The sequence below is a fragment of the Phaethon lepturus genome, unplaced genomic scaffold (assembly GCF_000687285.1).
Source record: "Phaethon lepturus isolate BGI_N335 unplaced genomic scaffold, ASM68728v1 scaffold8877, whole genome shotgun sequence".
In the NCBI taxonomy this organism is placed as follows: domain Eukaryota; kingdom Metazoa; phylum Chordata; class Aves; order Phaethontiformes; family Phaethontidae; genus Phaethon; species Phaethon lepturus.
The window spans coordinates 15,193-27,231 of NW_010549749.1; the positions used below are offsets into that span (position 1 = coordinate 15,193).

The following is a 12,039-nucleotide window of genomic DNA, read 5'->3' on the forward strand; positions in this document are numbered from 1 at the left end:
GCCACAACCAGACCTGAGTAATTTGAACCACAAATGCTTGAAGTGGCTGGTGGCACGCTACCTTCAGTACAGAAGCAGTGTATCTGTTTTTGCATGACCGGGAAAATGCTAATAGGTATTAAGTGTCTATTAGCAAATGCTGATACGATTGCAAGGCACTTGTTCCTTTCTTTAAAAAAACAAACAAAAAGCCTCCCTAACTTTGGTTTCTATGATTTCACATATTTTAATTATTTAATGCTAGGGTGGTTCATCATCTGGAAGGAAAAGAAAAGCAAGCACATCTTTGACTGATGAGGAAGGTAAGACACTTCTCAAAATTGTGCATTGATCGTCTAGTAGATAAGCTGTATATTAAAACTCTGAAACCATAGGTATTCAGTTTGTTACTGCATGGATAAAATGGTTTTCACAAACCAAATACCAACCCTCATCCATTTCTTGGAGAGACTAGATGGTCAATTAGATAGTAAATTTTCCTTAGAAGAGCTTCAGTAAAAATTTGAAAATAAAATTTTCCCTGAAAACACACTGCTGTCATTGTTGGTGGATTTTAATTCTTTCTGTCCTCATTCCTTCATTTCTCAAACCTTACTAGTGGTCTTAAACTTCTTTTGAGTATTTCAGACTGAATAACTCATCTGCTTTAGTTCCTTTTTTGTGATGACACCTGTGTCATGTTTCTGACAAAGAAAATCCCCAGTTTAAAGCTACAGAATAACCTATCTGTGGTGACCATTGTCAACCAACACTTCAGAGTTCAAGACTGCCTTTTATCCTGAGGCAGAAGTGCTTCTCTCCTTTTCACTTACCTTCCAAGTTCTATATATAGTTGCTCTCAGATTTTCTTGTTTTCCATACATGTCTCACTCTTTTTGTATCAATCTAACTTATAACATTCTATGCTAGTATACTTCAGAGGCATATAATTACAAACTTCCTGAATTATTGTGTTAACATTTGTTTTTGTTTTAGTTGAAGACGAAGAAGAAACAATTGAAGAACAAGAAGCTAAAGAAGGAAACATAAACCATCAAACTGAATTGTCTAATCTAGCCAAAGAAGGTAGGCGTGTAGCTTGATTGCTGTCTGTGGTGGACTCTGAAACAACAGGTGAAAACATGCAGCAGTTATTTTATTTTTAAATAGGATTACAGATGAGAAGTTGAGTGCATTCAGATGTTCAGTCATATGTAATCTGTATTAATTTTTTTCTGTTTGGAAAGTCATAGTGGTGGGAGTTTGTGGGATGATGGTGGACATCTGTGCTTTATAAAGTGGCCCATATACTTAACTAGTTATCATGCAAGGTAGCTTGACAAAAAGTATTTCTCTGCTGAACTGCATTTTTTTAAAACCTCACACCAAAAGACTCTCAACCTAAGTTCTAGGAACGCATGATAAATACTTAAAACCAGAAGTGTATCAGATTGAACATGACGGTTTTATCAACTGTCTTGCACCAAAAAAAAAAAAGGTAGAGCAAGTCGGTTGAGGTAAAAACAGTTTAATAGGAGAAAAGGAAGAGAATGATAGTAATGATAAAACATATAAAAACAAGCAATACACAATTTTTCAGCACCTGCTGACTGATACCCAGTTAGTTCCCAAGCCACGGCGCCTCCCCGGCCAACTCCCCCAGTTTATATACTGAGCGTGACATCGTATGGTGTGGAATATCCCTTTGGCCAGTGGGGGTCAGCTGTCTTGGCTGTGTCCCCTCCCAGCTTACCGTTCACCCGCCACCTTCTCACTGGCAGGTCAGCATGAGCAGCTGAACAGTCCTTGACTGCTTAGCAACAACTAAGAACATCAGTAAGTTACCAATATTTTCTCATCCCACATCCAAACCACAGCACTATACCAGCTATCAGGAAGGAAATTAACTCCATCTCAGCCAAAACAAGGACAGTAACCTCAGAAGTGTTTTGTGACCCACCTGATAAGTCTGAAAGGGCCCTGACGCGCTGATCTTGGGGGGTATAAATACTTAAAGATAAGGGGCTTTTAGGGACAATGCTTTAGCTAGCAGGTCTCTCATTAGCAACATAACAATAACTGCTCTGCTGAGCTTGATGTATGCAAAGTATCCCATAGGGATCACTTCACTTACCATGATAAAAACCTTGCTGATTTTTTAGAGGCCAAGCTTCCCATTAAACTAAGCTCGCCTGGCAATTAATATGCTGTTTCCAAATCTGTTTGTTTGGTCTGTTTGGCAGCTTAGTGGCTGCAGCCAGCTGGCCAGTTGGAGGGATTATAACTCTTGGCTAGTCAGCCAAGTTGCTAATGAGGATGTTTCCTGATCGATTGGCTACCGCCAGCGTGCACCTTCCTGCTTCAACAGATCAGACAAGGGATCATGGAGATACTGTTTAGTGGGTTGAGGTACAGCTCAGTTTTGAAACTTTGAAGTCTTGAATTGTCTTCCAGCCACTCAGCTGGATTTGATGCCCCTACCTCCCCAGCCAGTGGTTTACTGTCAGTTTGTATGGTGGGTTTGTAATATAGTACAAAGCAAGCTGGGTGAGCAAACTGCTTGGTGCAATTCCAAGTGTTCTCCGTAATCGAGGTCATTAAATAAATATTGCCATCATTTACCTAATAATTACCTTTTCAGTTAGCTTCAGAATAGAGAACTGGCTTTATACAATTGTGAAGAGTGAAATGAAATTAAAAACAATGGTATTGATTGTTACAAATTTTGATATTTTTGAACTTGCATCCTTTAATGACCCTCAGCTGAATTGCCTCTGGAAGATTTACTAAAGATGTATGAAGGTGCCTTTGCAGAAAATTTTCACTGGCCCCAGCCAAAGCCTGACAGTGAAGAGGATAGCAGTGAGGAAGGTAAATCACTTTTTGTTTAGAAGTTACGCTGTCTTACAAGGTGGAATAAATTGATTGGCTCTTCAAGTCTCTGTTAAAAGACATTTTATAGGGGAAAACAAATACTGAGTGAATCACATTTAAAATGTTTTTTATTTTTAAGTGAAGAAGAATGTTATATACAAGAATGAATGGAAAGTACAGTGGCTTTCTTGCTAAGCATTTGGAATAATCATTAGAAAAATTAGATTTATTCCTGTTATTACAAAATATTTTTGGATAATGATCTGTGAAGAATTTCTTCCTTTTTTTTCATTTCTCAGTTTATGAAAAGAGGGTAGTGTTTGCCTATCTTAAAGTCAAGATGTGTGAGATTCTCAGGAACAATAGAGGAGCCTCTCTACGCTGAATTAAGCAGCACACTTCATAGCTAGCTATTATTACACAGTTGCCATCTGTTCTGTATTGAAGTGATGATAGAATTACATATTTGAGGATAAGTTTTAAGTCATATGAGAGGACCTTCCTAGAAGTTGTGAAAAGTTAATGGTCATGATCACCTAGCTAGCATGAACATCCAGAATATGTATGTGATCTGGAGCTTTGGCTATTTTCATTTTGGCTTGACTAGCCTGCAAATCATAGAATTGTTTTTAAAAGTTAACCACCTCCTTTTAGACCACTGTCTGAATTCTAGCAATCTCAGTTCCTTTGTGTAACTGATACTTAAGTATATTTTAAATGCCAAAGTAATTTTTCTCTCTCATAGAAATGGAAGACCATATCTCTGATAGAGAAAGTCCTCAGAAGGAAGTTGTCCTCATAGACTCCCTTCTCAGCATTGACCAGTACAAGGGTATAGACAGATCAAGTCCTCCAAAGAAGCATATGCGAGACATATCAGAAGTTGCTGCTGCAGCAGAAATGCTGTTACCTAAAGGCAGCTCTAGAATAACAACAGCGGTAAGGCTCCTTATTTTCTGCTACTCTGTGTGCTTACTTTTACGTAAAGAATGCTTTTTTCATGGTTTTGCAGATTTAAGCAAGAAATTACAATAAGTACTTTCTAGTTATTGAATTATAGAATGGTTATGCTTTATGGCACGCTCCATGAATTTAACTCAAAAAAAAAAAGTATCAAATCATTCACATTACAGGTAAAATACAATACTCCATTGCTACTGTATGGGCCTCTCAGAGAATATCAAAAGATTGGGCTTGATTGGCTAGCAAAGCTGTACAGAAAGAATCTCAATGGCATTCTGGCAGATGAGGCTGGGCTTGGAAAAACAGTGCAAATTATCGCCTTTTTTGCCCACTTGGCTTGTAATGAAGGTAAGTTCATTCGCCTAACAATTTTAGACAGGTACTGGGCCAACATTATCTTTGTGAATTGTAACCTAGGGTCACATTTTTTAATCCTGAACCATATCAGACTTTAGTTAATGTACAGAGTAAGATTACGTCAGAAAAAATCTCTTAGATTTTGTGACATAGGGGTACCTTCTTGTCAAGCATACAGTTTGATCAATCAGCTGTTACCTTCTAGGTGATGAAATTCTTCTGAAGCCTAGTTTATTACTATAAAAAGGCCTTAGAAATTGTTTAATGACCAGGTGGCCACAGACAGTTAAATTCAAGGGGTAAACATGAACAGTTTGACAAGCGTGTCTTGTGTATCATCTTAGATATTACTAGTGTTGATGTACTGAGGATGACTGAAGAATATACGTAAGGCAAAACTCATTGTGGAGGTGTTATCTCTTATTCAAGCAGTTAATGTAGTTGAGAGAAAAAATAGATATTAGGTACACAAGGGGTACTTGAGGTCTGAAAAATAATAAAGAATAGATTAGTAAAATACCTCTGTTGTTACTGGATCTCACTTTCAATGATGAAGTTAGTGCACTGCACTTAAAAAATCAGGGGAGAATATAAGCCACATGAATTGTCAGGAGTCTCTTTCTACTGTTAACTGCTGTGTTTCCCCTTCTGTAGGTAATTGGGGCCCTCACCTTGTTGTTGTGCGGAGCTGTAACATACTGAAATGGGAGCTGGAATTGAAACGCTGGTGCCCAGGGTTGAAAATACTCCTCTACTTTGGCAGCCAAAGGGAACTTAGGGCAAAAAGACAGGTACTGTATTTTGCAACTCTTGCAGTGTTGTATTTAGTATTTTAGATGGCAAGACTCTTCCTTTAACCTGCATTTATCTATATGTTCCTTACATCCTGATGGGATATGATAAGTTTTTAACACTACAAGTTGGTTTACAAAGAAATTCACACCTAACAGTTCTAGATTTTCAAAGGCATTTTTGGAACTCCCTTGGTATTGAGCGATACATGCAATACTTTGTCTGCTTTCTGAACTGACTATAATTCAAAGACCAAGACTGTCTTTTAGAATGCTTTGGATCATAGCATCTTTCTGTGCTTAGTGAAGAAATAGCTGGTTGTAGGATGCTTGAGAGTTCTGCCTTAACTTTTCTGTCTCATCCTTTCTTTCCTTTTCTGTAGGAATGGACAGAACCCAACAGCTTCAATGTGTGTATCACTTCCTACAAACAACTGTTCAAAGGCCACCCAGCATTTATGAAAATGCGATGGAAATACTTAATAGTAGATGAGATGCAACAAATAAAGAACATGACTGAGAAACACTGGGAGGCACTTTTCAGTCTCCGCAGGTATGGAGCAGAGAATTGTTTTCCTGCTGGCGGTGGGTTTTTCTCTCTTTATGTCACACAGTTCTATTCTTAGCAGAAAACTAATAAAACCCCTCTTGATTTGGTCTGCCCAAATTCCTGTGCAACGTGCACCTACAGAAGTGCCTTTAGTTGAAACAATGGGAATTCAGGAGACATGCTCAGGATCTTTTCGTTGCCACTGTCATATCACTATAATTCTTCTTTGCTGATACTCTGCACTCCCAAACAGATCCCCTTGTATGTTCTGATACTCTGCAATGAGGAAGCTAGTTTGATGGTATATGCAAGATTAAAAAGATAATTTATCCTAGATTTAATTTTACTTGCACTACTTATTTCTTCTGTGTATCTGACAAACCTACAGCTACAGTAAACAGTGTTTGAAAATTGGTGTCCTTTACATAATGATACTAGCTAAATGCTGTATTGGTTAAAAATCTTCTTTTATTATTCACAGCCAGCATCGTTTGCTTCTGATAGACACCCCTTTGCATAACACATTGATGGAGTTGTGGACCATGGTGCACTTTCTGATTCCGGGAATTTCCAGACCTTATCTAGATTTTCCAGTAAAAGCAGCTAATGAGGAGAACCAGGATTATTGCCATAAACTGGTCATCAGGTTACACAGAGTATGTTGTCATTTTTTCTCATCTGTCCTATAACAGTAGTTAAGCTGTTGGGGGTGGGAGGGCAGAAAGAAATTAAAAGATGTGGTTCATCTCGAAATTTCTGGCCTTTCTTAACACTTTGTTCAGTTCAGGCAGAAAGTCCTGCTGAAAGCAGAGGTTTCTGCTACCAGAATCGTATGGAGATTTCTTTTAAAAAATAATACCAGGCTCATATTTTGAAGCATAACATGCAGAAATTAAAGAACAAATGAATGCCTGTACAACTGTGGGCATGGTAATATGATTATATATGGCATATGAGGTTTATCACATCAGATATATTAGGTGTGAATAGGGTTAGCTTCCTGTTGTAAAACTGCGTCTTTGAAGTGAGAAGATTTTTTTCACTCAATTATGAAATGTTTCAGATGATTCAGCCATTTATTTTGCGGAGATCAAAGAGAGATGTTGAAAAGCAGCTAACGAAGAAATACGAACATGTGCTAAAGTGTCGTCTTTCTAATCGACAAAAAGCTATGTATGAAGATGTCATATTGCAACCAGGGTAAGGAGTTAAAACAGTAAATAAAAAATGCTGTCATTTTTGGTGCTTAAGCAAGATGAAGAATGATTGTCACAGTTGGAAGTGTTTTAGTGTTTTTCTGAAATTTTCCATTATCACCAGTGAATAGAATGTGATTACATTGTAAACTAAAACTACAGGCAAGTGATGCTATGGGCCTAATGAAAAACATGCATTTACCTTTGGAACCTAAGATTCGGGTTTTAATGGTCAGGTTTGCTGCTGTTGTGTTTTAAGATTTGCCTCTAATGAGTGGGGTTTTATTTCTTAAAGCCCAAAGTGTATCTCCTCACTCCCACCTATTTACCTGTGGTGTGATATCAAGTGGTTATTGATTGGTGCAGGGATGAAACAAATTAAATAGGTAGAGAATAAGAAGCTGGTTAGGTTATATTTGACTGTAAGGTAGCACTGGTCCTTAAGTTTCATGTTTCCAAGTTTACATTTGGTACAGTGCTACTTAAAATGCTCTAGAGACACCTGGGTAAAATCTAAGCTTGTTTTAAGACTTTTGCATAACATGCTGCATTGCACGTTCTCATGTTGCTGATCTAGGGACACCTGCATAAAAGCTGTTCTTACATAAATGTGTTTCTGTGTAAATTATTTGTCAGAACCCAAGAAGCCCTCAAAAGCGGACACTTCATCAGTGTCCTGCATGTCCTGATGCAGCTGCAACGGATTTGTAATCACCCTGATCTGATAAACCCCCGGCTTTCAAGTACCTCTTACGTATCAGAAACACTGGAATACAGAACCGCGTCTCTGGTACTGAGTGCCCTAGAAAGGGATATTTGGAAGGTAAGTAGAAAAGTAAACTGTTTTTTTCTCTTTTAGTGCCCATGTAGAATTTCAGTACTTAATACTGTTTTCTTACACATCAGAAGTCTACCTGAAGTTTATAAATAGAAGGAATTCAGTGTTCCATAACTGTGCCTACCAAGTGTGTACTTGCTGCATCTCTTTCTTGTAATACTAGTGTGAGCTTTTGAAGTGGTTTTTAGTCAGTGATTTGTCATGAACTACTTGGTCAAAGAGAAATTAGCTTTGCTTTATCCTACTCATGTTTGCAGGAATTTTCCGACACTGAAAACACTCTGGGTAACACAGTGCTTATTACAGCATTCTGTAATTTTCTTTATGCTTTCAGTAGCTAAAGGAGAGCCAGACTTACTCTTTTTCACATAAGATACCAATTCAATGACTAAATTAGTACACTTCTGTCAATCCATTTGAAGTACCACTATTTGTGTTATCATTAAAGAAGTGATCCCCCTCTTTGAGATAATCAAAGGAAATAATTGCATTAGGGAGAAGTCTGAGTAATGGAACAGATGATCTCATCTTTTTGGTTGATCTTATTTCTGTCCTTCATATTTTTCTATTTGTACATTATATGCGTGTCATTATAGTTTGGTATTTGCGCTCAATAGTTAACAAACACCTTCTAAGAGTCCTGCTTAATTCTTTGGAAATGAACAATTGTTAAATGTGCCTTGCTTTGATTTCCATAACTGGATAATGATTTCAATTATTTTTCTTCTGATGCTGATGCTTAAAATGGTACTGTCAGTTTAAGATATATTTCCAAGGTTTCTGGATAGTTTTGGCTAATAATTAATAATTTAGAAAGTAAACTTAGAGCGTTTATTTCAAATTAAAATGTAAAGTATAGAAAGTGAATTCAACATAGAACATGGAAAGGACTTAACTGGGTCATCACATAAAATAAACCTTGTTTTACAATATTCCTAGGAATCAGACCTGTCTCTCTTTGATCTCATTGGAATGGAAAACAAAATGACTCATTATGAAGCACAAATGTTGCCAAAACAAAAGGTTACTAGAAAATTGATTGAAGAAATCTACAGCTCCCCTCCACCACCAGCTAGGCCCAACCCAGTGAAGCTCAAACCAAGCAGGTATGTGCAACTGCCCTCCTTTTAAGCTAGAATTAGAGGAGGAAAGCATACTTCTGTTGCTATGTTTACTGAGTTCTGTCTGCATCTCTAGTAATGTGATTCACATAAAACCTCAGACTTGACTTTGCATTTTATTGTTCTGTTGCTTGCTTATTTACCAAGCAAATACCCTTCAAAATACGGATTCTATTTTAATAGTTTTTAAGGCATACAATTCCATTTGAAGTTTGTTTATGGATTTCCCATAGTTTTTACTTCACCAGCAGATGAATTTTATTCTTGGGGTCCTTCCTTATGGCAAATGAGTGTTTTGCAAAATTACCGTGGAGGCAATTCATCAAGACTAAAGCTGGGCCTACAGTGTTAGTTGTGCTTGCAGTGTTACAAGAGACATATGAAGTTTTATAGCAGTACGAATTTTAAGAGTATTTCTCTCCTAGTGAAGTAGTCATTGCAAAGTAATGTGGAACTGTTTTTCTCGTGCAAAGGAGCTGCTTGATGACCTGACGGCATGTTGATGTCACTCTGGAAATAAGAGAGCCCCATTCTTTTTCCAGATACCAGGCTAGACTCTTAAGCTGTTTGCTGTAATTCTGATGCATCCTGCATTAAACTGGATGCAGGGCAATGAAAGTTTTCTTCTTTCTTGGACTTCGCAAAATGACTTTATAGAATGTTCACAGTTTGCTGAAGTGATGGGTCATGCCAGCTTCAGCCATCTGTGAGAAAGAGATTAGCATCTGATGTGATCAGTTTATACTTTCCTCGGGTCATGGACTTTATTTTTAAAGGACAAACTGTGATCATCCTATAGAGTTTGACTTTTCATATTCTATTCAGGTTGTTTCAACCCGTTCAGTATGGTCAGAAACCTGAGGGCAGGACTGTGGTTTTCCCAAGCACTCAAGTACAACGCACAGTGACCACAGCAACGGTAACTCAGCAGGGACAAGTACGAGGAAGATCACCCATAGCTACGGTGTCTTCAAATCAAGGTAAGAGAGTTACCGCTAGGTTGGTTACCTGAATCTCTGCCCAGACAGATACAAGTTAGCTTGTTAGTAGAACTCCTTTTCCATCTAGCTTAATGGTCTAGAATACTAATGGCTTAAAAATACCAACAGACTAATTGGCAGTAAATTTCCCCACTAGTTTCTACAGTATGATCTGCCAGTATAATGCAAAACTAAGCTTTGTGTAACCTAACTGTTAGCGTGTGGAGTAAATATGGCACAGTTGGTATTTAAACCCTGATCACGTGTAATGTTCTGTCAAAGATGGGAGTTTACAGTGCTTTGGTGTATTTATTTAACCTTTAAACAATGCTTTCCAAATATATAATGTTGTAAAAATAGGATGGAGTAAAAGGTGTGGATAGAAATCCCAGTCTGTAAGGACAAGCCATTCCTGTAGCCATTTTAATATCCTGTTGGAAGGTTTCTTTTTAATGCAGGTTGTTTAAAAGAGTGGAGTTAAAACCTCTAACAGCTTGCACAAACAACCCTTATTGATTGCAGCTGCAGCAGCACAGTTTCAGACAACTCAGGCTTCCACCAGTGCTCCAAGACACCAGCCCGCAGCGACCTTCACCACAGCAACTAGCACAGCCAACCCTGTGAAACCGCGGGGCCAGACCTCTGCGCAGGCCTCTCAGCTAGGCCAGGCCCAGCCACAGGCCCCCTCGCACACCGTCCAACAGAGTGTGCTGCCTCAGAGGCTGGTACTGACCTCTCAGGCCCAGGCACGGTTGCCTAGTAAGTGGCCTCCCCTTTCAAGGTTTCTCCCACCTTTGTACTACAATGAGGTTAAGTTACTAGGCACCCTAAAATGTGTACAGAATCGTTGTTTTTTTTTCACTCTTCTGATTAGCCTTGCTCAGTACGTTGTTTATGACCAAGGAAAATCGAAAATTGGATAAGAAACAATAGAATTGCTGTGGACATACATTAGCGGTGTCAACTTAATCTCCTCTTTCTGCATGTTTCTTCTGCTGGCAAGACTTCCTTCAGACCAAATGTTTTAGCTCTATCCTAATTATTCCTTTCATATTAAACACTAATCCATCTGCTAAAGGCCTCTCACGGAGAGGAACGTCGCAACTGTTAGGCAGAGAAAAGCGATGAGGCTTTGCTTTAAGGTTGTATGTGCACTGCCTATTAGCATGTGTGTAGAGTACTGAGCACTGATGTATTAATTTTATCTCTGGGGTAATGCACTGCCTTTACAAAAGCTAAATTTTCACGCAAATATTTTCGCAGTATCATAAAATGTAATGCTTAGATGCCTCTAACCTTTCTGCATTTAAATCACAAAAAGCTTGGTCCTTGCCACGTTAAAGCTTTTTGGTTTGTCTAAGTGCAGATTGCTTAATATAAATCATGTTTCATCAGCAAATTTCAGGCCATTTCAAATGTGTCTTTACAGTGCCACATGTGTAAATATTTTTGTCTCTTCCGTAAACCTTCATGCTCTTGAAAAGGCAGTGAAAATCACTTTAATGTCTATACTCGTTCTGTTACAAAGTGTCACATGAGTTTTCAGGTAGCTCTTACCTTTTTTTGCTAATGAAAGTGATAACTTCTAAAACATTGATGTTCTTACCCTTTAAGCAATCAGCTTTTTTGCAGTTTGTCCAACAAATATAGAAAGCAATACCTGCTTAACTTTTATATGACACTTTTGATGCACTAAGTATAATTATGCATGGAAGGCGCTTCAGCACCAGTTTACTAACCAAAACTTAGAACTGTGAATATTGAGCAACCTGACTCCCACTTTGGTTTTTTTAATGCCTGTTTCCCTCCTTAACAGGTGGTGAGGTAGTAAAAATAGCCCAGCTGGCTTCTATAGCAGGAGCACAAGGCAGAATCACTCAGCCGGAGACCCCTGTAACACTGCAGTTCCAAGGGAACAAGTTCACTTTATCACACAGTCAACTTCGCCAGCTCACTGCAGGGCAACCCTTGCAGTTACAAGGTACTTACTTCAAAACGGGAAGTTTTCTATTATTTATAATGGTCGTGTTTTGATATGGGCAGCACGTTGCAGCACGTTCCTTGTTGCTATATGTTAAGGAGTTTTTTCCATCCACACTGCTTGTACTGTTCTGCTCTGCCTGTTTTCTGTGTGAGACAGGGATGACAAGGTAGCTGTGTTTTGAAAAATAGACGCCTATGAAATGAGACACGCGGTTACTTTTTTTATCTGTTGTATTTCAATATTTTATTATTGAATTTGTTTTCACATGTATGCAATACAGCTAAATAAAATGAGGCGTTATTTCAGATAAACTCCCTGATGAGCAGAAACAGACAAAACTCGGGACATTCTTGGTTTGTTCTGAAATGGTGTAAATAATACTTTAAGATTGGTGTGTCTCTGAATT

At 38.3% G+C, this 12,039-nt stretch overlaps 1 protein-coding gene across 1 annotated transcript in view; it reads left to right on the forward strand.

Annotated features, from left to right (window-relative positions):
• The window catches only part of EP400 (E1A binding protein p400), a 47,578-nt gene that overhangs the window by 13,594 nt on the left and 21,945 nt on the right, over positions 1 to 12,039 (forward strand). Inside the window, exons 10-23 of the mRNA XM_010290357.1 lie at positions 245 to 302; positions 976 to 1,065; positions 2,743 to 2,850; positions 3,599 to 3,792; positions 3,987 to 4,164; positions 4,828 to 4,964; positions 5,348 to 5,517; positions 5,996 to 6,170; positions 6,578 to 6,714; positions 7,347 to 7,533; positions 8,488 to 8,654; positions 9,495 to 9,649; positions 10,172 to 10,408; positions 11,466 to 11,630. Coding sequence (XP_010288659.1) covers positions 245 to 302; positions 976 to 1,065; positions 2,743 to 2,850; positions 3,599 to 3,792; positions 3,987 to 4,164; positions 4,828 to 4,964; positions 5,348 to 5,517; positions 5,996 to 6,170; positions 6,578 to 6,714; positions 7,347 to 7,533; positions 8,488 to 8,654; positions 9,495 to 9,649; positions 10,172 to 10,408; positions 11,466 to 11,630 — 2,158 coding nt within the window. The remainder of the gene's footprint in view (positions 1 to 244; positions 303 to 975; positions 1,066 to 2,742; positions 2,851 to 3,598; positions 3,793 to 3,986; positions 4,165 to 4,827; positions 4,965 to 5,347; positions 5,518 to 5,995; positions 6,171 to 6,577; positions 6,715 to 7,346; positions 7,534 to 8,487; positions 8,655 to 9,494; positions 9,650 to 10,171; positions 10,409 to 11,465; positions 11,631 to 12,039) is intronic.